General features: G+C 42.8%; 1 protein-coding gene across 1 annotated transcript; it reads right to left on the bottom strand.

Annotated features, from left to right (window-relative positions):
• Positions 1–11,803: 11,803 nt before the first annotated feature.
• MRPS33 (mitochondrial ribosomal protein S33) lies at positions 11,804–15,943 on the bottom strand. The gene is made up of 3 exons (XM_065742719.1): positions 15,877–15,943; positions 13,693–13,948; positions 11,804–12,055 (listed from the first exon to the last, which is right to left on the bottom strand). Exons 2-3 carry the CDS (start codon positions 13,905–13,907, stop codon positions 11,950–11,952), a joined length of 321 nt encoding a protein of 106 aa, XP_065598791.1. The 5' UTR covers positions 13,908–13,948; positions 15,877–15,943; the 3' UTR covers positions 11,804–11,949.
• Between the last annotated feature and the right edge of the window lie 11,670 nt (positions 15,944–27,613).

Raw genomic sequence — 27,613 nt, 5'->3', positions numbered from 1 at the left:
GCGCCACCGCACGTCACGCCCGGCCACGTGACGTCACCCAGAATCGCCGCCGCTCTCGCCGCGCCTGCGCCGCCGGCGTCACCGGGAAACACCCTGACGTCACGGCGCGGCCGCCCGTCGCCCTGGGAACTCGGGACGTGAGCTCGCCGCCCGCCCCGGCGCCGCAGCGCCCCCTGGCGCCGTGCGGAGCTCCGCCCGTCAGCTCTTCGCGAGCGGTCCGACGTCACTTAGCGCAAGCGGCGGGTTACAGGGCAGAACAGCGACGTGACAGCTCGAGAAGGCTGTTGTATCACAAGCTGATACAGTCACTTACAGCTCCAGCTTGGAACATGCAAGTGCAAACACCCTTATCTCTGTTTCGCTTCGGCTGTGAACTCTTAACCGTACAACCGCTGATGATAGACGTGAGGTTTTATTTCACCTTTTGCACTGAGGCCACCAGTGTGTTACAGCATTTACCATTCAATTTAATTATGCTGGTTGTATAAACTGGCAAATAAATGCAACATGCACGTAATGTGTGCTCACAATCTACGTACAATACTGAATCCTGTGAAGAGAAGGTGTGAATTCAATGGTGGGTCTTTCCTACATGGAGCTATCCGACATTATACACCTCCTTGATGCAAATGAGGAATAAAATAATCTAGTTAACTCTTAGTACAGGAGTGTAGGATTTCTTATGACGCATGGCCAGCCATGCAGGCACCAAAAAAGCCTGCACACATCTGTAAGAACTAAATGTACAACCTAAGCAGCTCACCAAGCTGATAGCTTTCTCTCTACTACCTGTATTACTGATCTATAGAACAAGTATTAAACAAGGGTAATTATCGACGCTTCTTGCTATCGGATGAGAACTGTTAATGGCAGTGAAAAGTGTGCACAGAGTCAGGAAAATAACACATGCTGAGATCAGATTTCCCCGAGGCAAATTTCTCTGACCTTTCCAGGGAAAGAAGGCAAAGGTGATACGAAGTGGATCTCACAGTACATATCTTGTTAATATTATTGGAAAAGCTAACAGGCTAATATGGATTAGCCAGCAAAAGAAGTGCTGTTGTTTCAATGAAATTTATACTGAGGGATAATTTAGTCTTGATGTGCATGACAGTCATAGCCCTTGGTTTACTCCTCAAAAATAATTTATGTCCAGGGCAAAACTAGCAGCAGAATTCATAGGCTGCTATCAACCTATAACATGCAATCTCTTTCCCAGTGCTTCTAGGAATCTTGCATCCCTTCATTCTTGAGCTTCTGATGTATGTATTTATTTATGTATTTATTTGGGAAGATTTGCATTCACATAAAATACATTTGCTACACTTTGCTGTTACATTTGATGTTTAAAACTCTCCTATTGAAAGTTGATTTCCAAAAGTAGGACCAGAACAAAGAGCTACTGCCAAAAATATATGAGGCTAGCAGATTATTATTATTTTAATAATAAAGAGCAGAGCAATGTTTGAAAATCAAGTTATGTAGGAAGGAGGCAGAAATCTACTTTTTCTATACTTCCCTTTGTTTTGGGGAATCCATACCTGATGGTAAATGCAATTTCTTACACTTCTACATGGTGGAGCCTTTGATCTTTCTGTTTAATCCATTATTGGACTCGATGATCTCTTGAGGTCCCTTCCAACCCCTATGATTTTATGATTCTATGATAAAGAAGGATAAATCATTTTGAACTGTGACTATCTCATAGTGATAGGAAATCCTATCTGATGAGGATTGATACCATCAAAATCTTTTACCTGGACTAGTTTTGGTTGTCTACATAGGTTCAAATCAAACTCATTATAGATCCAAAAGCGTGTCTGCTGTCAAGTTCACTGGGCACTGAGGGCACTGTCTGGTTGATTTCTACAATGCAGTGTAGCCTGTTTATCTAGTGTTGCAGCAAGAAATTCATACTTGCAAATGCAAAACCTGCTACCTCCCATCAATCCTGTAGTTGTGTGTTGATGTTTAATCATCTTCAGAATTATTGGGTTCAGGTCAGAAAAGAAGTGGGCTATTGAAAGACTGTTCAGCTGGCTTGCCCTCCAGAACATTTTTCTGATCTAATCAACACCTTAACCTCAAGAAAAGAATGTTTCTGTAAGTCAGTAAAAAAAAAATCAGATGGTTATCTGACAGCAGCCTTGTGAGCATTTGAACACATCTTCATCCTTTCCTTCAAGAAAGCATTAGTTTTAGAGAGATGCTCCAAAAGAAGAATATCCAAAAGGGCTATTAGATGAAACTTAGACCTGGTCTTATTTGTAATTTACTTCCCATGGAAAGCATCTCAAAAACCAGCAAACAAAACAACAACAACAAGAAGATTAAAAACAAAGATTAAAAATTAAAAACAAGATAAAAAATAAAAAATAAAAAGTCTTCACAATTTGCTGGTGAAACTTCCAGCTTCTTAACAAAAAATGAAAACAAAAAAAAATCATATTATAGTATATATATATATATATATATATATACACATATATATAAATGTTCTGAAAATTCCATATATCTGGAGTTCTGGACATCAACAGCTCCCTTAAAATTTGCACCAGTTCTCAAAAACTTCTTATCCTTTTCACACATAAAACACCAAAACAAAACAAACAAAAAAAAAACCACCAGTATTTTCTCCATAAACTGTAGCATTTTGCTCTTGGCCCATGTATGTTTGAAGTTAAATTCTGCACCATGAGAAAATAATAACATCTTCTGTAGCATATTAAAATGTGACAATTTTAAATGCTACAGTATGAAGAGAAAGTGACCGGTTTAAGCTACTCAGCCAAGGGTGAACTGTTTATATATTGGATTAATTCTTCGATTTAATTATACAAATAAAGATGTTGATAGAAGACAGATACTAATGACAACAGTTGTGTTCTCTGTGACCTGGACCAGGAAATCTGAAGCAGAACATTCATTGTCCAGAGTTCTGTTCTAGTGAGATCAACATAATACTTAACAAAGTTGCTCTCTGAAAAGAGAATGTTAAAAAGATTTAGTGAGGAAAGAACATACTTAGCATTTTCTTATAACGATACTGGACATATTTACCTTGTTTTCATTTACCTCTAGTATATATATTTTTTTCTGAGTCGTTATTTATAGAGGTGTTTTCTTCTGTGGTCTAGGTCACAGCCTAGACCTTCAGAAGGTAAAAAGCAAAACATTTTGCTTTGAAGCCAGCATGTGAGAGGGCCTGGGACACAGAACAAGTGGGAGAACTGGGGCAAGGGAGTGACTTTGCATATAGGTCTCTTTCATATCCTGCATGCTGCTCAGCATTGCAAGAGCAAAATGACAGCCTGCTTCCTTCCTTATCTTAGTACTGACTTTAGGATCCAGGATTGTATGCATCTCAGTGCTCTGTCTCTTTCTCTGCTGGCTTCCTGCCCTCGCTTGCATACAGGCATGAGGAGCTGAGAAAACTACACATTTTGTTGAACAGCAGCATAACTACTGACAGATGTGGCATAGGAGAGAAGAGGAGCCCTGAAATCACTGCTAAGAGAACAGAAGTAGCAGTCAGTGAAAATTGAGACAGAGGGATGGGACAAAAGATCAGATGGAGGGAGGATGTAGATGAAATAGACACTGGAGGAAATGCTGCTCTCCTAGGAAACATAGGAATAGGGAGCACTGATTTTCCTGCCTGACATAATTTACCAAACCCGGGACCAAATCTCGAGTTTGAGAGAATTAGTCAAGACTACCCTGTTAACTTTGAATCTCTTCCCATTGCTTCAATGTTTTCAGCTCATTCAGATATCTGATTTCTGAGTCTTTTGTGTTGGGCACTGATAAGCTGATCAGCTTTAAAGACTAAATAGATTTAGATTCCTAGCATTATTATTCCAGTGTGAACAATCACATTTCATAACCTAAAACCATCCCATTTAGGCACAAAAGAAGCTAATGTGATTGAGTGAGATCCAAGAAAGGAAAGAAAAGAATCCCATGTCAAGCAAGTTATTTTGCTGTTTAGAAAATGACTATTCAACCATGTTCCAACCTTAAAATAATGCCCAGGCTAGCTGAGCACTTCCAGCCAGAATAGCTGCTGTAATTTGATTCTCCAGTGCCTTACGGACAAGTTGGTAACTCTACATCTTTCATCAAATAACAGTTTAGTTAGTACATGCACCTGCTCACTCAGTTTATTCTTTTGGTGTCTAGCATCTTCACTGAGGTGAAAAAAAAAGGCCATTACGGTTGGTACAAGCCTGGAATAAGGAAACTCCAAGGCTGAAAAGGAAGAATCAATCATTTGAATCAAATATAGAAAGCACATTTTTGACGGAGGACAGCTCAAGTATGCTGAGCAAACAATAGGAATTCCTATAATATTGCTATCAGAGATATTGGGAATGTGGTTTTTACAGCAAGTTCTCCTAGCTGGAAAGGGAGAACTTGTCTGCTGCCACTAAGTGGTTGTTAAAGTAGCAATTTGGATACTGTCTTTACTGTTTCTGGGGGAGGAGGGGGACCATTTCTCTTCCAGTTCACCATCTCTTCTGGATGGTTGACTGACCCTCTCCCCACAAAATGTTTTATAAACAGAATCTTCTGGAGTAACAAGTCATTACAGAAAAACAGCAAACAAGTAGGCTCTTCCAGCTGTCAAGGAGTAAATATGGATTTTTACTAGAAAAACAAACAAACAATATAAACAACAATTCTCATGTGAAGTTTTCTTCTTCCTTTCTTCCTTCTTCCTTCTATTTTTAACAGTTAACTGATGAACTCATCCCAGTTGTCTCTCCTTGCCTGCCCAGTTTGGCGCTACAGATTCGAAGAAGCAATACACAATACCCTCAGAGGCAGATTTTTCAAGGAAATGTTCAACTGTCTTCAACAAGCCCTACATTTCAGAGGAGGAATGGGGAGCAGGGTGAGAGACGAGCCATGTTATATGAACAGATTGTTTCTTCTGCTGCCGTATCCCTATATCTCTCTGTGTTCCTCATAGAATACCAGCAGAAATCCAGGGTTCAGGACATGTTTGTGCCACAGTATGCCAACACAAGGTGAGATTTCCTTAAAACTCTGCAAGTCCTTTACTAGAAAGGTGAAACAACTCAGCAGTGCTCTATCTTTGCTGTTCCCAATCCTGGCTTCATGCTTTCCTGTTTTTCTAGGGTAACACCCCATATTGCTGGAATTTTAAGTTCATACAGGATAGGTGAAACAAGACACGGAGTCTTTTTAAAGGGTGCTTATGTTGCAATGTATCTATACATATCTTATTTAGATATTTAAACAGAAATTTATTTTGCTGACAGAGTGTCACAGTTAATAATCCATGTTTGTCTTTTAATCCTCACTACCACTGGAACACTACAAGCTTCACTGGGATTTAGGTTCTCCTACAGAGGCACATTGCCTTCCAAGCGTGTGAGAATTAGGGCAGTTTCTGAACTGTATTACTGTATTCTTGTCATTGCTGTGAGTATGCACTTGTCCAAAAGCAAAAATTCTGGTGCAGCATTCAATGACCTCTTGAAGTTTTTGATGCTATGGATTGCTTAAAGCTTGTGCTTATGCTAGAGGCCACAGGGCATGGTTATTCCTTTATAATACGACATGACTTCTGTTTCCAGAAGACACATTTCTTTTGGTATATGAACACAAATTTTGTTACCCCCTCTGGGGGACTTCTGCAAAGATCCAGCTTAGATCTTCCTTTTATTTTTAAGCGATTTGCATGCCTAGTCAATACCCTGCTTGTTATCCTCAGAAGGCATTCATGTTTATTAATAAACCCAATGATACTATCAAACAATTTGAGTTTGTGGATATAGACATCACTGTTGGCTGTATTGGTGTCAGGCAATGGAAGAGAAGAATTTTGGTAAACATCACAGTATATAAGCAAAATGACTAAGTACAAACCAAGAAAAAAAAAAAGAAAAAAAGAGGCTACAGAGCATTACCTTCTAGCTGTCAATAACAACCGTGACATTTCATAGCCCAATTAATTATTTGTGGTACATGCTGTTGATTTTAAAAGTGTTTGTGAAGTTTAGAGCTTGTCAACAATACTTACTGGTGTCAATTGCACCAAAACAAATACATGATAGACACCCAAGAAAGAATACACAGTGCTTACACACAGCCTGTGTATCAACAGCATACATTCACACAGGAAATGTCATCTTTCCAGGTGAGTTCTACGCTGCCTCAGTCACTGCTTCTCTGATATGAATGTTCCAGCTTAACACTGCTTCAGATTGGAGTCTTCGTATAGATGCTCCCGTGCCTATGAAGTAGACACAGTGCTTAGTAACATCAGATGAAACAGCAGCCTCATCTCAATTCCTTAAATAGAATATCAGCATAAACTCTGGACTCTCAGAAATAGTTACATGTACATAAGCACACGTGTACTGCATACACTATGCAGTTCCAAATGCATGCCCTTCCACCAATGAGATGACCTCAGTCAGTGATGACTGCTCCCCCAAAAACTTTCTGAGCAGCAGTTTGATGCTGCTTTGTCAAACGTGGTGCACTTTCTCTGCAATGGTTGCTGGTCACAAGCAAGATAACGTCATCTGGGTGTCAGTACAGCACTCTTCAGTTGTGCTGGTATAGTCTTAGATTGGACTGGGTTTTCTTTAAGACACCTTCAGTTCTCCATGGAAGTCAGCATATGGTACCCAGACAAAAGGAGACTACAACTGAATGCTGGCACATTCATTTTTATGCAGGCAAGACTACAATGAAAATGGAGGAATGTGATGCACTTCCGATTATATATTGGAAATGATACAGCGTTGCATGTGACAGTGACTTGTTTTTCCATCTTTCTGGAGCTCAGCTGTTTTTTTGCCCCTAATACCATGACAAGATCTATTTACTGAAAGAGCCTGTAAGACAAACATCAGTCCTGCAAAAACAATGACTGAAGTGCGAGAGACCCCCTGAACTCTATGAAATATTTACAGACAGCTTTAGGAGTGCTAGGATGAAGTAAAGTACTTTCAAGTGTAGGCAGAAAACATAATGGATGTCAAAAAGCTTTTGTAGCCCTTGGTGAGATTTGTATTCACAGACCTAGCTGCAGTATGAGAAAATGCATGAGATCATCCCATCTGCTGCCTCTTCTTCCAAGAGGGAAGTGGTCCCTGGGCTCTGTTTTGTAATGCTTCGCTCAGTCTAACTTGACTGCCTCTGATAAGAAAACTATAACCCACCTCTTGGGAGCCTTCTCAATTTTTCCAAATATCTTACCTTGTGAAGTTTTCCCCAGTACCCCACCCAGAACAGTTTAACATGGTATTTATAAAGACACTTCAGTGTCAAGATCGTTATCCTATTGATTTCATATTTAGCACTGTAGACAACCCTAAATAATTCCTCAGCCAGTGTGGTGGTCACGACCCTCCGGTATCTGTCTATTGTGTTCTTTACCGTTTAAGCACACTAGAGCTGTGCTTCGCTCTTAGTGAGCCTTCATAAGCAAATGCTTTCTAATATTTTCAAGTCTGTTCCTTCCTGTCTGCACTTAAGACATATTATATTGGAGGAAGAATGAAGAGGAGAAAAAGACTAAGATGCTCTTCTTGCTTTCATGCTATCCCAGATGTGCAGACATGGAAAGATCCATTTAAAATATCTGGCCCATTTGCAGCATTTCATTCTCACCTCTAGGATAATGCTTTCCCCACTCCTCCCCTTCCCCACTATGGCAAGACTAAGCTACACTTTACATGAGGTTCTCCTGGGGTAAATTCCCATCCTAAAAGCATCATGACACCATTGACTAAGGATCATTATTCTAATTTTACTCTTGAGGAAATGCGTATTATCAGAATCCTTGACTTTTCCACTGTTGTTTGGGCAAGCTAGGGAAATGCAGCTGCCTCCAGCAGAGGTTAAACAGGAGAGGTTTCTGCTCTCACACGTCTCAGTATCAAGATGACAGAGAGTCTCCTCGCAGGTTTTGTTTCCATGATTTGCTCCCAAGGGACTGTACAAATGTCACAATGAACAGCTATGCAGGAGAACTGAGTTTAAGGACCTAATCCGGCATCCTCATAGCACTTGTTTTCTTTGCATACTACCCCTTTTGCTTTAAGGGAAAAAATAGTATGAAAACAAACAAACAAACCACAAAACCAAACACAGCCTTTCCTCATCAAAACAAACTTTAAGAATCCTGAAGCTTTTATAAAACATATGGATTACTGAATGTTGTTTTTATTTTTATTTTTTAGTTTAGTTTAGTTTTGGTTTTTCTTGGGGGAAAAAAAAAAGATGCTAAAATGGCCTCCAAGCTCCAAGTAGTGGAGTACTGTGTACACAAGCTTTAAAATTTCCTATTTACAATTCAAGAAGAATTACTTTTAAACCATGTGACCGCATTAACTTACCACAGCTTATTTCAAGTGTTAACGCTGTCATCAACTGCATGAGCTCTCTCATGAGAAAGCTCTCTGAAGGAAAGCCCTGGAATGCAGGGAGGCACAGTTCCTACTAAGGCCAGACTAAGCTGCTCTGTGCACAAGGTTCTCCTGTGGTAAATTCCCATCCTAAAAGCAGCTTACTGTCATGACACCATTGATTAAGTGATCATTATTCTAGATTTAAGGAGATGCTGTTAAGTAAGAGAATATATTTGTCTAAAACCACAGCACAACTCAGTAACAGGTGCATTTCTGTAACAGAGACCTCCGTAAAATTAGTGCATTGGTTTAGTAGGTAGAATGAACATTAGGAGAAACCGTTTTCAAGTTAGTTCTTTCCTGAACAGAGCATGTGTCTGTACTTCAGCACAATACTACGTGTAACGCTGCTTTTGTTTGTTCCATCATTACAAAGCATGGTCTAACACACATTGACTTCTGCTGTCTGCAGGACTTCCAGAACTAACAGGTCTAGCAATAGCTGTGCTTCCTATAGGACATACAGCAACTAGGTCAGTCTGTTTACAAAATAACTTGTGATTATCATAGTTCTCAGCAGCTACGACTACACTATACCTAAGACAGACTTCATAACTAAAGACAGACAGAGCACAATAAAATAAGAAAGTACAAAACCCAACTCAACTCATCTCCCTCATTTTTCTCGCACCCTTCTTTTGATGCAGCCCAGGATAGTTAGCCCTGAGGTCTGCAAGATTCAACGTCACATGGCATATCCTCTGTCTGCTCTTGCTCACCTTTAAAAGAGGGATGCAATAGCACTTAACTAACCTGTTCAGGATCCAGAAAAGGTTAGGGGTTGGGCTCTCGGTTACTCCCTCAGAGATCACTTATCTGGATTTATTCCGATCAAGAATTAAAACATCCATCTAAGCATATGCCAAACAAAGTCAGCTCATAACCTCAGGAAGAGTGAATTCTGTAACAAAACATAGCAGAGTTTGAATGGTGAAAAGAATCATTGCGAAGGGAAAATAAAATTGAGCTTTATAATTTGTACATAAAAAGATTCGACACTATACTGACAGTTCTAAGAAGTTTTCTCATCCTTACTCCTCTGAGTATTGGTGAAAGCCTACTTCCCCTCCTAAACACACACACTGGGTTAATACCTGTCATGATGTTTTGAAACTGAATTCCAATTCGTGGAAGTGCTGTGATTCACAAAAAGTAGTCCTTTTCAGGGCAGTATCTATGATTAAATAATAGAGGAATGGTTAGAAGCTGGGTAGGAAAGTGCCTATTTCTATCCCACTCATGGAGCGGAGAAAACTGTATGTTCTGGAACAAAATAGTTGCACTCCCAGCAAGTAATGAGTTTTTCTAACAGTGGGACAAACTCAACAGTGCTGAATCATCATTATTCTAATAGTCTCAGAGAGGAAACAACCATTTTTAAGAGGTGTAACTCCAGATAATAAATACTGCAGAAGAAAAATTCAGAACAGTCAGGCAGGGGAACTCCTTCTGTACTCACACAGCTGTTTGGTTTTTTTTTCTGATCTTTCTTTAAAATGACCTCACTCTATCCACTTTGCTTCTATAAACACTGCAGAACGGGGATGAATGCCAACAATTCATTGTTTTATTTCACAGCTGTTCACTTGACAAGCCTTTTTGGAGCCTCTTTGCTGTGTCTTCCTAAAGTACGCTCCCAGTGCGATGCTTTGATTCCAAGGGTAGGTTTGCTCTGTCAGGTAGCAGACAAAGGGGCTCACTGCAGCTGACTCAGCCAACAGGGCTTTCACTTTCTTGTGCATGACAAGAGCTGCTTACAATCCATAAATAGCCAGGTGGTTTGAGCAGACAAGGAAGAATGGATCTGATCCTCAAGTCCAATTAGTATTACACTGCTGAATCATTACCTATGCCTGGCAAAGACACGGGATAGCTGTGGCATTCTCTGCTCTCTATAGGCTCTGGAGCTGCAGAGTCCTTACACAGACTACATGGAGATTCAGAAGAGCAAGTGTGGCTGACCTACTAGGCCACATAAATATCATAAACTCAAGCAAACAGGTTTCCTCGCACACCCAGAGTTTGTTTACTTTACTGGAGCAAGAATACAATCCTTTTTAGCTGTACGTACTCTTCATTGTGCACATGCACACTCCCACAGGAATAGAAAATATGCTGGTTTTTTTTTCCTCTTTAGAACACAGAGAAAACACTTTAATTGATCTTCAGTTTAACTTTGGAAGATGCCCAGTCCTGATCAACATAGCTGCTGCTACTACAGCCACCAACAGTCCCCAGCTGCCACAGTTAATTTCACCCTATAGTATCTCCAGGGACAACCTTTAATGCAATTGGTACTAGCTAAATTCATAAACTTGGTGAAGTAAAAATGTGGACATAGTTCCATCAATTTCACCCATCAGACAAATCCCTCTAAAAACACATTTCAGCAGGCTTGGTTTAGAAGTGGCTCCAGCTTAGTAGTTACCTACTTCAAAATGACTCCATACACAAAAATTAAGCTGACCCTAAGCTCACTGTGCAAACACTTCCTGCCCCAGTCACTCTAAGGTTTGAATAGCTCTCCTTCAGAACCTTGGGGCTGTTCCTCTATGTTTCTGGGGCCTGGAAATTAAAGATGCAGTTTCAAGGCACTTCTGGGCAAGATGCACACATGGCCAGACATAGCAGCAGAGTTACCTTCTATACTTTGTGTTCCCCAACAGTGAGTGACAGGGAAAAAGGGTGTATATATGTAATTATTAACAATGCTGAAGGAGCATAGATATAAAATACACTTAGTGCAGATCTATAAAATTGTTTTGTACCTTTTGAAGTACTTCACACGAGACCTCTGGGCAATAGGACTACACTCAAAACCCTTTAACACTATGTTTAAATAATGTATTTAATTAGTAGAGGGTCTTGAAAGCAGCCTCAGCCTTCATTTTTCAGTTGTATCTAAGTATTCAAGGTACAACGAAAGTGCTGTGGGCAGGCAGTGGAGCATCAAAGATATCCAGTGCAAAACCAGTGATCTAACAGCAACTTTAAAAAAAATTAATCAATGTTAAAGCTACCTGGAGCACAACTCAACCTAATAGGCAAGATAGCAAGCAGCAGAAGTAGGAAACCCTTTTTTCTCTTCGTGGTCACATGCAAAACAGCACTGCTAGCAATGCAAGAAAGTAAAAAAGGAAAAAAAGAAACATTTTCCAGATCCAGGAGAACTGGAACATGGCTGCTGATGTATCCAAGAAAAACACTGAGGCTTTTTTCTTTTCTAACTATTGTTGTTACTGCTTGGGTACAGGAAGGCTCTCATGATAAACAAATGTGCTACAACATCCAGAATATTTCAAGTTAAAAAAACAAAAAAACCCCACAATAAAACACAAGACCCAGGTGTCTCCCAAGGTGGACTCCTGTATTTGACAATGTGTTTCTTATGCTCCAAATGAAGCTCACACACTAAGCCCCCTCCACCTGGGAACAGAAACTGCAGGTTACAGGTGTTCTTCAGCATTTTCACAGTTGTTACATTGTCCAAGAGGCACTATTTCTTCTTGAGAGCTCTCTTTCCTTCACCCTTCTTTGGTTTTTCCTTTCCACGAAGCTTTTTCAACCGCCTCATCTCCTCTTTGAAGTCCTGATGCTCGTCTCTAAGTGGGGGAGAAAAGAAAAAGTTTGCTCTATTTCTTGGGATATCTAGATGGAAAAGCTCCTTGAATTGCATGATAATGAAAAACAAACAAACAAACAACTTTCTCAAACAATAAAGTCCATACGGAAACACAATGCAATGTACTCAGTGTTACTGCTAGCAGTAATTTGGGATGAAATAATGCTAAAGAATTGCTCTGTCTCTTTCAGAACTAACAAGGTTGCTCTTTCCAGCAAGCAACAGGGAGTGTGTGTGTGTCCATATTCACACTTGTGTGCCTATGCATTTCTTACACTGTTCTTACTCAAACACACAATGGAAAACAAAAAATGAGTAAGGATGAGAATTTCCCTCTTAGCATCTAACCCAGCAGTCTAGCAATAGCACACTGCTTTTATATGCTGTACACTAAGTTCAGGTCATTAGCTTCCAAGAAGAGAGGGGCCTGTGGAGCAATAATTAGTACATGACACCGCTCTCAGATGACTTCAACAATGAGTTATGAAGAAAGCATCAGCTCCTGCAGAACCTTAACAGGAAAATAAAACAGAGGAGAAGGAAGGTGCTGACAGAGATAATTAACTTTCAGTAATGGTAATAAATTCTATTTGATTTCCATTACCATATTTTTCTGTGCAAAGCTGTTTTTCAAAAGTGACAACTGCATTCAAAGTGGCCTGAAATGGCTGCACTGCTACTTTTAAATGCAACTCTTATCAATTATTATCAGGTGCTTTTAGTGTACAACCCTTCGTTACATGCTTCTAAGTAGGAAATCTGATTCCCTATAAGCTCTCTGTAAGTAAACACAGCAGCTAGAGAAGGAACCCTGAGATTAGGAAGAGAGAAAGAAGGGAAAATAACATTATTATGTCACTGAGGCTATCTGTGTCAATATACAGTGTTCACACGCCTACCTAAACCAAGAATATCCTGGAGGCAGTCCTTCATGGACCAAACTGCAATGCTAGCAATAGAAATTAATCTGTGTTGATTTTACAGGGTTAGCAGTGAGGCTTTTAAGGCACTTCTTCAGTGCTATCTGACTGAAGTCAAAGGACTGCATGTGACACTTGCTGATGTTCACTAGCCATAAAGTTTTTTTCTACTTGAGAATGTGAATGTTCATGAAAAAAGTACACAAATGCTTTTGATGAAAATGAAATTAATAAGGGTACTTAAGTCATATCTGAATTTAATTCACTTTTAAGAATAAGACACTCCTCCAGCCAAAAGCAGACTTCCCTTCTAAATTTCACTTAGTTTTTGAACGATTCATGAATATAGTAGCGTAACACTGTCTCAGTGCAATTTCTGTCTTAAGACTGTCACTTCTTTTGCACATTACTTTGGCATATTCAGAACCAGACCCAGGTCTTCTCTACAGAGCAGATCCTCCAACATCCTCACACAGAGTAAGAACTATTTCTTAGACAACCAGTTGTTCATTGTGACATCTGAAATCTTACAGAAGGTTCTAATCATTCAGACATGAAAAGTCATTTAGACAGCATTCATATATTTCACTCTCCTTGCCCTCAGTCTTGTCCTCCTGTCCATGAGGGAAAAAACTGCAAACTCATCCCCACCTTCCCATCTCCAGTCCTGCTCCCATCTCTCAAGCAGAGAGCTTACCTGTAGAGACCAAAAAAACGGAGTTTCTTCATGAGGGCATAGTAGGTGTTGTGAGGAGGATACCAGTCATAGACCTCCTTCCTTTTGGCTATAGGCTGCTCACTGAATAACTTTACAACTTTCATGGATTTTGAGTCAGTTGGCCGGACAACTTCTCCAAATATCTGAGCACTCAGACGGGCCATTCGACGGGCATAACTGGAAATGTTGGACATTTCCCAGAAACAAGTGGGCACGCATACGCAGTTGGACCTTCCTGCAAAAGGAAACAAGAGATCCACAATTCTAAGATGACTGGGCACTGCAAGCTATCCTGTAATTAAGGCAGAGAAACCAACTCAATGTGCAATGCGCACACCAGAAGTGACACATTCCTTCCACAAAATCAGTCCAATTTTCAATACACACACAGTCCTGCGTATAAAGAATATGCCAACACTACTTCACAGTCTAGCTAAGACATTACAGAACTACCTATGCTGAATAACCTTCATACCACACCTAGTTTTTCCTCAGCAGCCTGCTCAAGGCTGCCTTTACACTCTAGTCACAGAAACAATTACAGAGCAGACACTGTGAAAAATGGTGTCCTGCTGTGATGCTTCTGACTCCCACAAAAGCAGGAGACAACATAAATGTACTGAAAAAGCAGCCTGGAAGTTTTGCTCTTGAAAATTTCTCACTCTGTTTACAGCATCTTTGCTACAAAAATGGCCTATTAACTGCACAAAGAAAGAAGTGTTTCTCTGCATCAATCTGACCCACCAATCAATCAAAGAGATCTGTCCCATTCAATTCCACTTCCTTAACTATTTCTACCAGTTGTCTCTCCATTCTCTTTGCAAATCTCCTTACACCTTTTCATTTTAACAATGGAAAAAACTCATTTCCCCACATTAGCAGCTTCCCATTCTCTTGTAGCTGTCTCCCACTTAAGACATCACTGCTGCACATAGGATACAAGCAACTGGTACTGGGCCCTCAGAGAGAGCATCCACAGTCTCTTTAAGGGCTGTGGAAAGGGGTTATTTCCCTGCTAGTTAGCTCCCCTGTGAAAAGTGATGTAAGGCAGAAAATGCAATCCTCTCCCGGAGTTTTAGAAACATTCACCTTTGGGATGCATTTGACAAGAATAAGACTTCCATGGCCCCGTACTTGAAGCTGTACTGTGTCTGTTTGAATAAACTATGGCATAAGTCTCCAGAAAAGTCAAGTGGTTTCCTTTACATTCTAAAATTCTTGTTTTCAGGAGTATTGCACAGCTGATTCCCAAAGATACGCATAAAAAAAACAGAGAGCATGGAACAGGGACAGCAGTCATGAGCAGGACAGGGCTGAGTCAATTTTGGTATGGTAACAGGGATCTGATAATAACACAATAACACAAATCCAAAATATTTGTAACCTCTGATTCACTCCAGTACAAGAGCAAGATGAAAATGCAGCAGGAAATCAACTCAGGTATTTGGAGTGAAACTGAATAAAAGCAGGAGCAACGGAAGGGAAGGCCAAGCGTTGGAGACTTCAAAATACGGCAACAGGCCTAATGGGAAAAGACAGTTCTCAAATGATGGCAGGGTGGCACTTCAGCTTGTGCATCTATTACACAGGGGAACGACTGCTGACTTGCTCTATCAATCAGCAAATCCACTCCTAATTCCTACATACAGAGATAAAACAACAAACCACTCCCAAACTGACATCACAGCACAGCTCTGGAAGCATTGCCAGACTGCAGTCAAACGCAAAGCTCGCTTAATCTCCTCCAGCAGCAGCATGAAGATTAAAATACCTCGAGCAGAGCAGCGTTTTGGGGACCTACTTTTCACTTCTGAATCCCTGGAAGAACCCAGACCGCTCAACCTGAGCTCGGTTAATCCTCGCCAGTTTGACAATGTGTGGGAAGCCAGGCAGGTGAAGGCCACGCTCCAGCACCCCGTGACACTGCTGGGTTACCAAGCCTTGCATTCCCAGTCCTACAAGGCTCCTCCTAACGCCCCAGCTCGCCTCACACCACCTCCCCCAGGCTCAGCACCACAGCAGCTTCACCTTCCCACGACCAGGGACACACAGCTCGCCCCGGGAGCGCGGTGCCTACAAGCCGCGGCCTGGCCTGGCCTACCCAACCCAGCCCGCTCCGCCCCTCGAGTTCCCCCGCACCCGTCGCTCAGGCACGGCCGCGACCTGAACGCTGCGGTCCCCGCGCGGAACTGGAGTTCGGCTGCTCAGCGCGGGCCGGAAGGCGGAACAGCGGGCTCGCAGTCACCGCGCATGCGCGGTGCTCACCCCGCCCCAGGTGAGCGTGTGGGGCTGTGCGTGCGGGGCGGGGCGGGCGTTGGGTGCTGCGTCGGCGTCGTTATTTGGAATAGCGCGTTGCGTGTCCAAATGTTAAAGGCTTTCAGCCGACAATTCCTGTGCAGTGGTCACGGTGTTTAAACGTATTGAATCCCGAAGGATTTATAACGTGTAAGCTATAGTGTCATGTAACGTGACCAATTTATGAAAAATGTATTTTAGAAACTTTAATGAGAAAAATATGTTTTAGAAACTTTAATGAGATGCTGCTGCTGCCTGCTCCATCTCCTCATGAGGCTCCTCCGCTTCCCTCGCCGTGTGCGAAGTGGCAGCATGACTGGGACCCGCATGAGTGTCAGCCCCTGCTGTGCCGGGCTGCTCCACTCTGTTGGGGCTCACAGCGGTGCCAGAGTCTGTGCCCCAATGTGAGGGTCACTGGTGGGGAGGCTGTGGGGCCAGGGGCGGCCACAGGGCTGTCCTCCTGTCCCCTTGCAGACCCAGCAGTCTGTGGGCCACCTCGCTGCACTGGCACACAATGGCGTTGACGAGCCCCTGGATGAATGTCTCGGTTTCATACTCCAGTGCAGGCCACATCAGCTCCATCAGCTCCTGGTCGTACGGCCTGATGTCACGCAGAGCATTCAGGATGAAGCCTTCTGCTGCCGTTGCTGGACACCAGTGTGTGTGAAAGATGGCTCTCAGCTCTTGGTGAAGCCAGGGCAGCACAGAGTCCAGGATCTCCTGCTGCTGCCTGAACAGCTCTGCCCAGGCCTGAGGGCGGAAACAGCTCACTGTAGGCTCCTCATCTGCCTCCTCATCCTCCTTCTCATCTGAGATTGGCGGAGGAGACAGCAAAGGGGACAGCAAAGGGCTAGAGCTGCTGTAGGTTGGAGAGATACCTTCCTGGAAGCAGGCAGGTACTGGTGTTGCTGGAGGGCAGATGATGGAGTTCAGATCATTGTTACTGTCCCATGCAGCGACCTGGACCATTTCCAAGACCCTCCTGCAGATGGGCAGCTCTGCTGCTGCTTGCCCCACTGCAGGATGCAGCCGAGGCAGAACTCGTGATGGCATGGCACCACATAGGCAATGTCCTTGTGCACATCACAGCAGATGGGACATATCCATTCCTGCTCTGCTGCCGTGGTCCTTATGCTGTGATCCACTGGGGAATGAAGATGATGAGCTGCTCCTCTTCACCAATGCCTCAGTTGTGAATGTTGCACACTGCAAGAAGGAGAGAGGCTGTGGTCATTCTCCATCCCATGGACAGACAGAAGAAAAACCCAGGGCCCTCAGCAGGAGGGGCCACCCTGTGTTCCACACCCTCAGAGGTCCCTCAGGATGCGGTCCTAGCCCTGGCAACTTCCTGCATCCCAGTGCTCACTCCATTGCCACCTTGGGGGACATGTCCCCACCCAGCTCACCTCTGCTGCTGCACTTGCACCCTGTGGAGCCCCAGCTGCCTGAGCCAGGCAGGCCAGGGACACGTAGGTGATGGCTGTAGGGATGGGCAGTGAGAGCTGCTACCAGCCATTGCCCAAAGCACAGCCCAGCACTCAAGACAAATGCTCGCTTCACCTCCAAGCCTCATATATGTGCTCGGCAGAAGTCCAGGCATTAAACTGACTGGGCTGGGCTCTGCCTGTGCCCAAAGATGAGCAGTGATGGTGCTGCAGTCACTGTGCATCTCTTGGTGTCATCACAGCCTGTTGCGTGGTGGTGTCACTGCAGTTCTTCTGCTCCCACAGCAGTTGTCCCATCAGCACTTGAAATCCGTGTGTCTGCGTGTGTTTCTGAAGCATTTTTAAATATGTCTGTGAGATGCACAGCTTCTAAATTATGCTTCTCTTTCTTCCTTTAGAGTAGAGTGCTCATTGTTAATGAATTCAGCACCTCTCCTCAGCAACCTCGTTGCTTTTGAGTGCTCTGTGGTCCTTTAGGACAAAATAATTGGTATAAACATGATGTTTGGTCATGATAGATTGGTGGAGGGGGAGAAAGTGGCACTGTATATGTGACAGGCTCTTCTCTGTTCTGAGTAGAACTGAGCGTTTGTGGAAGAGTAAGGCTGGAGAGTTGGGTGGAGAGGAACATGATGAGGTTCAACAAGGGCAAGTGCAGAGCCCTACATATGGGGAGGAATAACTGCATGCATTGGTACAGATTAGGGAAGGGTGCTGCAAAGGAACTCTCTGGAGAAGAACCTGTGTGTGCTGGTGGTCAGCAAGTTAGAAATGAGCCATCAGTGTGAACTTGTGGCCCAGGCCAATGGTATCTTGCGCAAACTCAAAGGGAAGAAAAAGGCCCATGAAATGTGGAAAAAGGGTCTGACCATTTGGGAAGAATATAGAAATGTTGTCAAGGCCTGCAGGGATGCAACAAGGAAGGCTAAAGCACATCTGGAATTCGATCTGGCAAAAGTGATAAAGGATAATAAAAAAGGCTTTTTTAAGTATGTTAACAGTAAAAGGAAGACTAGGGAGAATGTGGGCCCCCTACTAGGTGAGTTCTGGTAACGGGGGATGCTGAGAAGGTGGAGATACTGAACGCCTTCTTTGCTTCTGTCTTCAGTGAAAAAGCTTTCCTTCAGGAAACCCAGACCCTGGAGGTTAGTGAGAGGGTCTGGGGAATGTGAGACTTTCCTTCAGTCAGGGAAGAGGTGGTCCATGAGCACCTAGGCAATGCTAATGTTCATAAATCCATGGGACCCAATCCGGTGCATCCATGGGTGCTGAGGGAGCTGGCGGAGGTGATTGCTGAACCGCTCTCTATCATCTTTGAGAGGTCTTGGAGAATGGAGGATGTGCCTGAAGACTGGAGGACAGCCACTGCAGTCTTCAAAAAGGGCAAGAAGGAGGATCCTGGTAATTATAGGCCAGTCAGCCTCACCTCTGTTCCTGGAAAGGTGATGGAACAGCTTGTGCTGGATGCCATCTCCAGACAATTAGAAGAAAAGGAGGTTATCAGGAGTAGCCAGCATGGGTTCAGCAAGGGGAGGTCATGCTCAACCAACCTGGTGGCCTTCTATGATGTTGTCACTGGCTGGGTGAATGGGGGGAGGGCGGTGGATGTAGTCTACCTTGATTTCAGCGAAGCATTGATACTGTGTCCCATGACATCCTTATAACAAAGCTAAGGAAGTGTGGGATAGATGAATGAAGTGGGTTGAGAACTGGCTGACCGGCAGAATGCAGAGGATTGTCGTTGGCGGTGCAGAGTCCAGTTGGAGGCCTGTAACCAGCAGTGTCCCCCAGGTGTCCGTGCTGGGTCCAGTCCTGTTCAGCATCTTCATCAATGACCTTGATGAGGGGATAGTGGCCACCCTCAGCAAGTTTGCTGATGATACAAAGTTGGGAGGATTGGCTGACATGCCTGAAGGCTGTGCTGCCATTCAGCAAGACCTGGACAGGCTGGAGAGCTGGGCAGAAACTGGATGAAATGTAACAAAAGCAAGTGTAGAGTCTTGCACCTAGGGAGGAATAATTGCATGCACCAGTACAGGCTGGGGGATGAGCTGCTGGAGAGGAGCTCTGTAGAGAGGGACCTGGGTGTCCTGGTGGATGACAGGTTGACCATGAGCCAGCAGTGTGCTCTCATGGCCAAGAGGGCCAATGGCATTCTGGGATACATTAAAAAGAGTGTGGCCAGCAGGTCAAGGGAGATGATCCTCCCCCTCTACTCTGCCCTGGTGAGGCCTCATCTGGAGTACTGTGTCCAGTTCTGGGCTCCCCAGTATAAAAAAGACAGAGATCTCTTGGAAAGAGTCCAGCACAGGGCCACAAAGATGATGAAGGGCCTGGAGGATCTCCCCTATGAAGAAAGGCTAAGTGAACTGGGTCTGTTTAGCCTTGAGAAAAGAAGACTGAGAGGGGACCTGATCCAGGTTTATAAATATCTGAGGTGTGGGGGACAAAGTGGTGAGGCCAGACTCTTTTCAGCAGTGTGTGGAGACAGGACAAGAGGAAATTGACAGAAACTGCAGCACAGGAGGTTCCACATGAATGTGCGCAAGAACTTCTTTACGGTGAGGGTGACGGAGCACTGGCACAGGCTGCACAGGAGGGTTGTGGAATCTCCTTCTCTGGAGATATTCAAGACCCGCCTGGACACCTACCTGTGTGACCTCGTGTAGGGAACCTGCTTTGGCAGGGGGATTGGACTCCATGATCTCTTGAGGTCCCTTCCCACTCCAATGATTCTATGATTCTATGATTTTATCATTCTCTGAGTCTATGATTCTGTGATTCTATGATCTTGGGGTGCATTATGATGAGCATAGCCAGCACATGTTCAGCCTATTCATTGTGAGGAAGACTGAGGACTGCTGGTGTGAATATCTCATTGCTGATTATATATATGTGAATGTTTGAGTTAAATCAGTGGGGCCAGGCTGTCTTCAGTGGTTTGCAGTGACAGGACAAGGAGCAACAAACAAAAATTGGAACGCATGAACTTCTTTATAAATATGAGGAAGAACTTTGCTGTTAGCGTGACACACTGGAACAAGCCACTTGGAAAAGTTGTGGCTTCTCCTTCTATGGAGTAGAAGGAAGACCACTCTGGACACTTTCCTGTGCAAGGTACTGTAGGGTAGGCTCTTTAGCATGGTTTTGGACTTGATTATCTTCTGAGGTCTGTTTCAACACCTAAGATTTCTTAATTCTGTTAATCTTTAGGGATCCAGTGTTGTTGCCTCTGACTGTGCAAGTGTGGTGTGTACAGGTCTGCATTAGTTTGCATCTTCTTTCCTTAAATTTTTTCCTTAAAATTCTGTTGTTCCTCTTGTCATCAGTGTAGAAACATGGAAATATTATTAAAACTGGGGTTTAAATAAAAATGTGTTCTCAAAGTATGTGTGTTCATTATAACATCAGTATTAATATTTGGGTTCTGAGGAGAGTTTCATAAGAAGCATCCATCTAGGGTTAGCATGTTAGCCAGGAAGGCAGCACACATGCATCTGGAAAGGTGTATCAAGGATTCAGCAGTCAACAAAACCACAGCTAAGCATACCTGCTAATCTGCAGCAGTGAGCACAGTCTGGACTGCTACCTACAAAGCCATACATATTCTTGGGCACTCATCTGAGCCATTGGTGTTGCACTCCTTCACCTCTGTGCAGATCTTTCTGTCCACCATCATACTAGTGTAGAACACTGAGGTGGTTATGAAAGTTGGGTGCGTAAGAGCTAGACTTTCATCTGTGCAGACGTCTGATAGACCGAGTTAATGATACCTGTGTAGTGCTGGAAGTGTGCCTTGGGTGTTTGGGACATAAAGCAAACGTCCCTGCTCTGAGGATTCCACAGTCCAAATTAGACTTGACATACTAAGGGATGATAATAACAGGGAATGGAAGGAAGCAGTAGGGGTTGACAGCAGGAAAAAGCTTGTGATAAGCTGATTTTCACGGATGCAATGCTGGAGCCTCCTGAGGATTTTGTTGTAAACAGAGCAGAGTGTTTAGACTTGTCAGCAATTATTTAGAAGCAGATCAGTGGCAGACAGGTGAGCTAAAATGAAACTCTAGAAAGGGTTAAAAAAGAGTGAGTTGATGTGGGGCTTAGAGGCAAGAAGGGTGTTGTGAGCATGGGAACTGTTGTTATGAAAAGAAACCAAGAGAGGGAAGAGAGCACAGCAGAGCAGCAAAGAGGAAGTGGGCTCATGATAAAGTACACAGAAGACCTCTTTATAAATTATTGGCAATTATTTAGACTGGAATTGTTTTGTTTGATCAGTAATGATCTGGGATTACTTATCTGATTAATTCATCCTGTGTATGTATTTTATTTATAATTGAGCACTTAAAAACCTTAAGTTAAAATTTTGACAAAACACAACACAAGCCTGTGTTATTTTGTCCCAAGAAGACAAACGTATATCCAGAAAGAAGAAAAGACCAGGATGAGGATTAGCTTATTGGCACTTGTTTTATTGGCACTTTCTAGGAGAGTCTGAACTTACTTCATTTGATGTTGGAAAAGAGGCATTGGGCTGGTTGCAGTAAGGCATAGTAATCAACTTCAGTCTGAAATCTTATGCTTGAAACTATTATCTCGAGCTGTAAGACAATTTCTAACATCCTCTTCTTATAAATATTGATATGACAGAACAGAACAGTCTTTATCTGAGTCAAATGGAAAGACCCTCTGAGCATTTGGTAAAACTGCATTGGCTACATATGTGTTTATTCATTTTTTATGTGATCATGATTAATTTGTGAACTTCAGTTGTATTATGTTGTGCAGTGATTCAAGCTGAGCCACAGAGATGTCTAGCATTGCAAATCCCTCTGGAGACAACGTGTTGTATGAAGAGGCTGGCAGACTTTGGGTGGGCAATTGAAGAATATTTTGACTTTAAAATAACCCATCAAACTGATGTCTCAGAGTGAAATCTACAGAGATGCAGCTATTAAATGCTGCCACTCCAGCTCATCTAACACTGGAAACACTTGGGGAAGAGATGCAGCATAAAAGAAAAACAGAAATAATTTGCATCTTGAGCTTATTGCTTACCCATTCAGCTGGGCTATTGAGGCAGCTTTCTTGCCTCCTGGGGAAATAGAGCAAGTGCTCTTCCTCCCTCTCTTTTGTGATGCCTTCGGACTGATGCCTGAAATGGTATTGACAGTTCTCCAGAGGAGCTGCAGCGTGTCTCTTTTAATGGAAGATGAGCTGTTCAGCATAGCAGGGGGTGCACGAAGTTGAGCAGGCAAGTGAGTAGATCTCCACGTATCTACATGTTTGTCATTTAGACTGACTAATTTGTAGTTCAACAGTATGTCAGAATAAATGATCAGAGATAGATTTAAATGAAGTATTTAAGATGGAAGAGAAGGAGTTTTTCTTTGTGGTTAGATCAAGGGACTGAGAATAAGCATTGTTCAATCTCACTTTATTTGTAACTCCATTACTAACTCTCTGAATGACCTTAAGCAAGTCAATTAACCTACCTGCCATTTTATTCCTCTGTAAACTGGGGATAACAATATTTCCTTCAGAAATGGGTTGTGAAGAATAATTGAATCTTTAAAAAATGTTCAGCTTCCCTTAGTGAAAAACTTAGCCACACAACTAGGACATCATTGTTACTTTACCAACAACGTGCATCATATGCAAGAAAACTTTTAAAGGCAGCAGTGACAGAAGCACATTTTCTTGGCTGGAATGAAGCATTAATGGGGGGAATGGAAGAAAAGGAAAAAAAAATTATGGAATCAGAAATAATGGAGACACCTGGCATACTCTGATAAAAGCTCTTGTAGTTTCTCTCCCATCATCCCTTGCAGAACTCATCTGAAGAGACATCCAACAAGGTTTTAAACAGGGGAGAAAAACAGCTGTCCATCTCTAACTCTGTTTGACCAAGTGTAAAAAAGAGGAGTGGATTGGAATGTTCCAGCAGTAAAATTCTCAGAAAGGCAGCCATCTCTTAAATAGAAAATGTGGGGAGATCAGTTGCATCTGTTTGAGTTCACATTTCTGTTTCTGCATGCTGAGATGCCCTACTCCTGTCAAGATGCAGCCGTGGATCCAGATCTTTTGGGTTTGTGGGCTGTAGGCTCCCCTGAGTTTCAGCAGGCACTGATATTTTATGTCCCCTTTGACCTCTATGGTGCATTCCAGGAGAGATTCTTCTCCCTGCTTTCCTAATTTGGTCTACACTCTCACTCTTTCTTAATGTATCCTGACCAATGCTTCCAAGGATAAATCATAAGCTCTCTGGGAGCATTCTAGGTACTCACTCCCTGACTGCCTCTGTTTGCCAGTCAGCAGATTTTCCAAGATCTGGTTGAAACCCCAGGTTCCCAAGTCATCTCAGTAGCAATCTTTGTAGTCCTACATGTTATCAAACAGCCTTTCCCTCTTCTAGCCATGGAAACAGACAATCCCCCTGAGGACCACTTGTTTTAGTTTAGAGTTTCTTCAACCTGTGTGAGCATTCTTTTGTGCAGCAGCTGGGTATTTAGAAGTATTCCAGCTTGTGGCTTGTCTTTTGAGTTGCAGAGGGTCGTTTTTTATTTTATCCATCTATTTATTTTCTGTTCAGTTCATTCTCTCAAACCTCACGAGTACCCAAGCTGAGTAAGTCCTGCTCCCTACAAAAGCTCTCTGGGAATCGATTTACCTTTTTCCTGTAAAGAATTCCTTCTTCAAATTTTATGGTTGTGACTCTCATAGTTCCTTTTTGCAGACTAACCTCTTCAACATACGGGTTGGACGATCAGAGAACAGTCACTAAGGTTTAGTACTTATCTTTGTTTCCTATTTGGTGGGTATGTTACAGCAACATTGAATAAATGTGTGTCTGTTATGGCACAGCAGTTTTCAGCTTCAGAGTGTAAGCCATAATGACTACATTGCATATGACTGAATACCTCAAAGTGTTGCCAGAAGCATTTTAAACTCCTCATTTTCCCCTTCTGTGTTAGGTAGTCAGTGCAAACTACCATGTGGAGGCATTAAGATCTTTCATTGTCATTTGCTTGTACGAAGTTGCTGAGGCTCATCCCTGCTCTATGAATGGCCTTGTTATATTCAGTGCTAGCACAGTATTCAAAGCATGGCTAAGTTTGCTGCCCTGGTCTTAGAGATGCCATCCTGCTGAGCCATCATTATGCTGAGCTTCCTGGAAGTGCAGGAGGTGCCTTGGAGAGCTCTTCTTACATCAGCTAAATGGACAAGCAGCAAAGTGCTAATGAGCTTCAAAATCCTACTGTATGCAGCCTGGCTGCAGCAGCTCCAGTCTGCCTAAGAAATGAGTCAGTTGTGCTCTGAGCAGGATTTCTGAAAATGGCAACCACATGCAACGCAGATCTGAGCTTTCCATGGGTTCTTTGCGACTGCAACTGCTGCTGGGCTGCCAGTCCCTGGCAAATGGTTAGCTGCTGCAGAGGGTCTCTGGCCATTAATCTTCTTGAATGCAGGACTTCAGAGATCCCTCTGGCCTTAAGCCAGGCATGCAGGGAAGAAATCGACTTACTATTCTGTCTGGACACTCCAAACAAGCATTTCCCTGAAACACTTTGCACCTACAGAGTTCCCACCCACTCTCTGCATTGTAAGCATCTACATTGTTGCTGTAAAGCACTTTAAGATGCCCAGCTTCGGAAAGGCGCTTTAGAAGAGAGACATCAAGCTGTAGGTTTCTGTAAATGCTTCATTTTGTGTGTCAGGTTTAGTACTGCAGCATGCTGGATTGCAGTATTCAATGAAAAGATAACAATGGCATGTGAAATTAACCACTCTTGTGATTTTAATTCAGTGTTGACAGAAAAAGAGCAGTCATTAAAGAGCTGCTGCCATCTCTTAGAAAATGTGCACTGGTAGCAATTCTGCTGAAATGTATAGATTTTCCTTCCTCCGCTTTCCTTCATTCTTTGTGAAGACTAACAAACCAATGACAATTGCATGGAAACGAGGTCTTCTTACTTAGGAATTCTTCCCTTCCTACTGTGCGTTTCCCACCTGGAGCTATAATCCTCTCTTTGTGATCAAATCAGTTCTTCAATGACTAATTGTGATATCACAGTGCTAAAGTTTCAGATGGGAAAATGAACTGCAGAAACAGATGAACTGAAGAATTAAATACTTACTTTCATGCAAATATCATTGGTAATATTAAATGAGGAAAGGTAAATGCAAAGCAGTTGAGGACAGCAGTATGCTTATGTCTAGATAAGGTGTTTATCACTACAGATATCTGCTACTTTTGTGCAGACACACAATGTCTGTGCATTGTTTATGCCTGTGTACATATCTACACTCTTCTCTTATAAATGTTAAGTGAGGCTACTCATCTGGGGCTTTCACAGCCAAATGAAATATGTGAAGATTGAGATCTCCTGTGTCATGTTCCAAAATGGAGGAGTGCTTTTAGAGAGTAGGATTTGTCTAAGCAGGTGCAAATTCGGGGTTTGACAGCCAGTTTTCTTTCCAGTGTGTCCTATGATGGTTATTTGTGGATCTACGAATTCTGATTTTTAACTGATCCTTGCTCTTCTTTTGTGACTAAAAGAATTAGTAAATTGATTTGTCATCTGGGAGACAATCACAGGTATGATTCATTACCAAAGACTTCATTAGATTGCCCCTCTGTCTTTCAGGGGATTAGTTCATAAACCACTGCTGATGTAACCAGCGTCCAGAAATTTCTCTGTGCACAAGGAGTAAGTCTGGCAGAAACTCAGGGGAGGTTTCGTACTGTGATTTGCCAAGTAAATTAACAGTGCTACATGTGCACCTTTGCATAAGACTCCATGTATGAACTAAATGTTGATGAACTACAGTAAAATTGGACTTATTCAGGCTTTAATGTGTTGATAATGTGTTAGATGTAGCTTTGAGAAAAAAGTGACTTGTTACAGAATATTGGAAGCCAGGAGTTCTGTGTGTTTGCTCTGAATCACTACTTTTTTGCCCCAATATCTCACCTCTGCCATCTTGAATTCTTCTCACTGATTCCATAACAATCACAGAATTGTGACTTTTAATGACGAATAGTGTCTCCTGTTTTCAGCTGACAGAGAGCCATCTTTCCTTGGTAAATGGCTTTATGCAGCAAGTAACTGTGCTATTGAATTGCTGCATTCAGGACGTGGTCTTCATCACTGCAGTGGGCAATGGATTTACCCTGCAGCAGGATTATGGGTAGGAAGCCAGGCCTGCAATAAACCTGTAAGGTAAAGCTGGTGAAGCACACTGTGAATTGTATGAATCTCCTCCTAGCAAGAAAAAAGGTCTGTAGAAGAGAGTTCGTATGTAACCTTCTCCAACTCAGAGGAGAGGAAGCTGTAGAGTAAGAAGATGTTGACTGCAAAATTGGCAAGGCAGGAGGCATAACAGAATGCCTGCTATGTTCACAGAGTGCACTAGGGTGAAGCTGAATCTCTGCCTGTGAAGACAAAGGTGAAGTTGTAGTTTTTTATTGTAGGGAGATCAATCTGAGAGAGCCCTTTGGGCCAAAGGTTGTATGTGAGCTTTGGCTGAGTTGTCTTGTAGCCCAGCACAACTCTCTCTTTTAATATGAACGTATATACATGTTTGTGAAGTAAGATGCATGACTGAATCCTGCTTTTTACACCAGCTCACTTTCTTTTCACACCAAATGGCTGATGAACTGGGACTTTTCAGCCCACATATGGTTTGGTTGAGAGTTTGGAAGCTGTGTGGTAAGTCTAGCAGAGGAATACAGCTAGGAAAAGTTGTGGTTGGAGAGCTAGGGTAGCTGAGTTGAAATTGGTAATTGGGTTTTATTTGTTCCTTTGTTATGGTTGCTATTGTGAAGCTGAGTGAATCAAATAATGGCCAGTCTTCACAGCTGATGTCCATATGATCTGCGTTTTCTCTGGATTCTGTGTCAGATCCTCTTGTACTGATTGGTAGAAATACTGACAATGCTGTGCAGTGCTAAGTACTCAGAAAGTTCTGGTTCTAAGCTTCTTTAATTGAGTACCCAAAATACCCTGAAAGTTTGAAAATATTGGCTTTTACCTACGTTTCTCAGCACAGAATTGGGGAGATAATTTCATTGATGTTTGTAAAAAACCCTGCAAACATTAGAGTGAGAGCACCGTTATAGAAAAGCCCATGAGGAGATTAATCACTCTGTATTCAGTGCA

The sequence above is a fragment of the Cyrtonyx montezumae genome, unplaced genomic scaffold (genome assembly GCF_038088225.1).
Source record: "Cyrtonyx montezumae isolate F1298 unplaced genomic scaffold, pur_monq_1.0 scaffold_3, whole genome shotgun sequence".
In the NCBI taxonomy this organism is placed as follows: domain Eukaryota; kingdom Metazoa; phylum Chordata; class Aves; order Galliformes; family Odontophoridae; genus Cyrtonyx; species Cyrtonyx montezumae.
Note: the sequence above shows the minus strand (reverse complement) of the source record. Positions and strands in the feature narration are given on the sequence as shown.

Excerpts from the sequence above, each read along its gene's own strand:
- MRPS33 (XM_065742719.1), bottom strand. The coding sequence starts at position 13,907 with ATGTCCAACATTTCCAGTTATGCCCGTCGAATGGCCCGTCTGAGTGCT. Across the intron at positions 12,056-13,692 it reads CGTTTTTTTGGTCTCTACAG|AGACGAGCATCAGGACTTCA; the intron begins GTAAGCTCTCTG and ends TCCCCCACTTAG.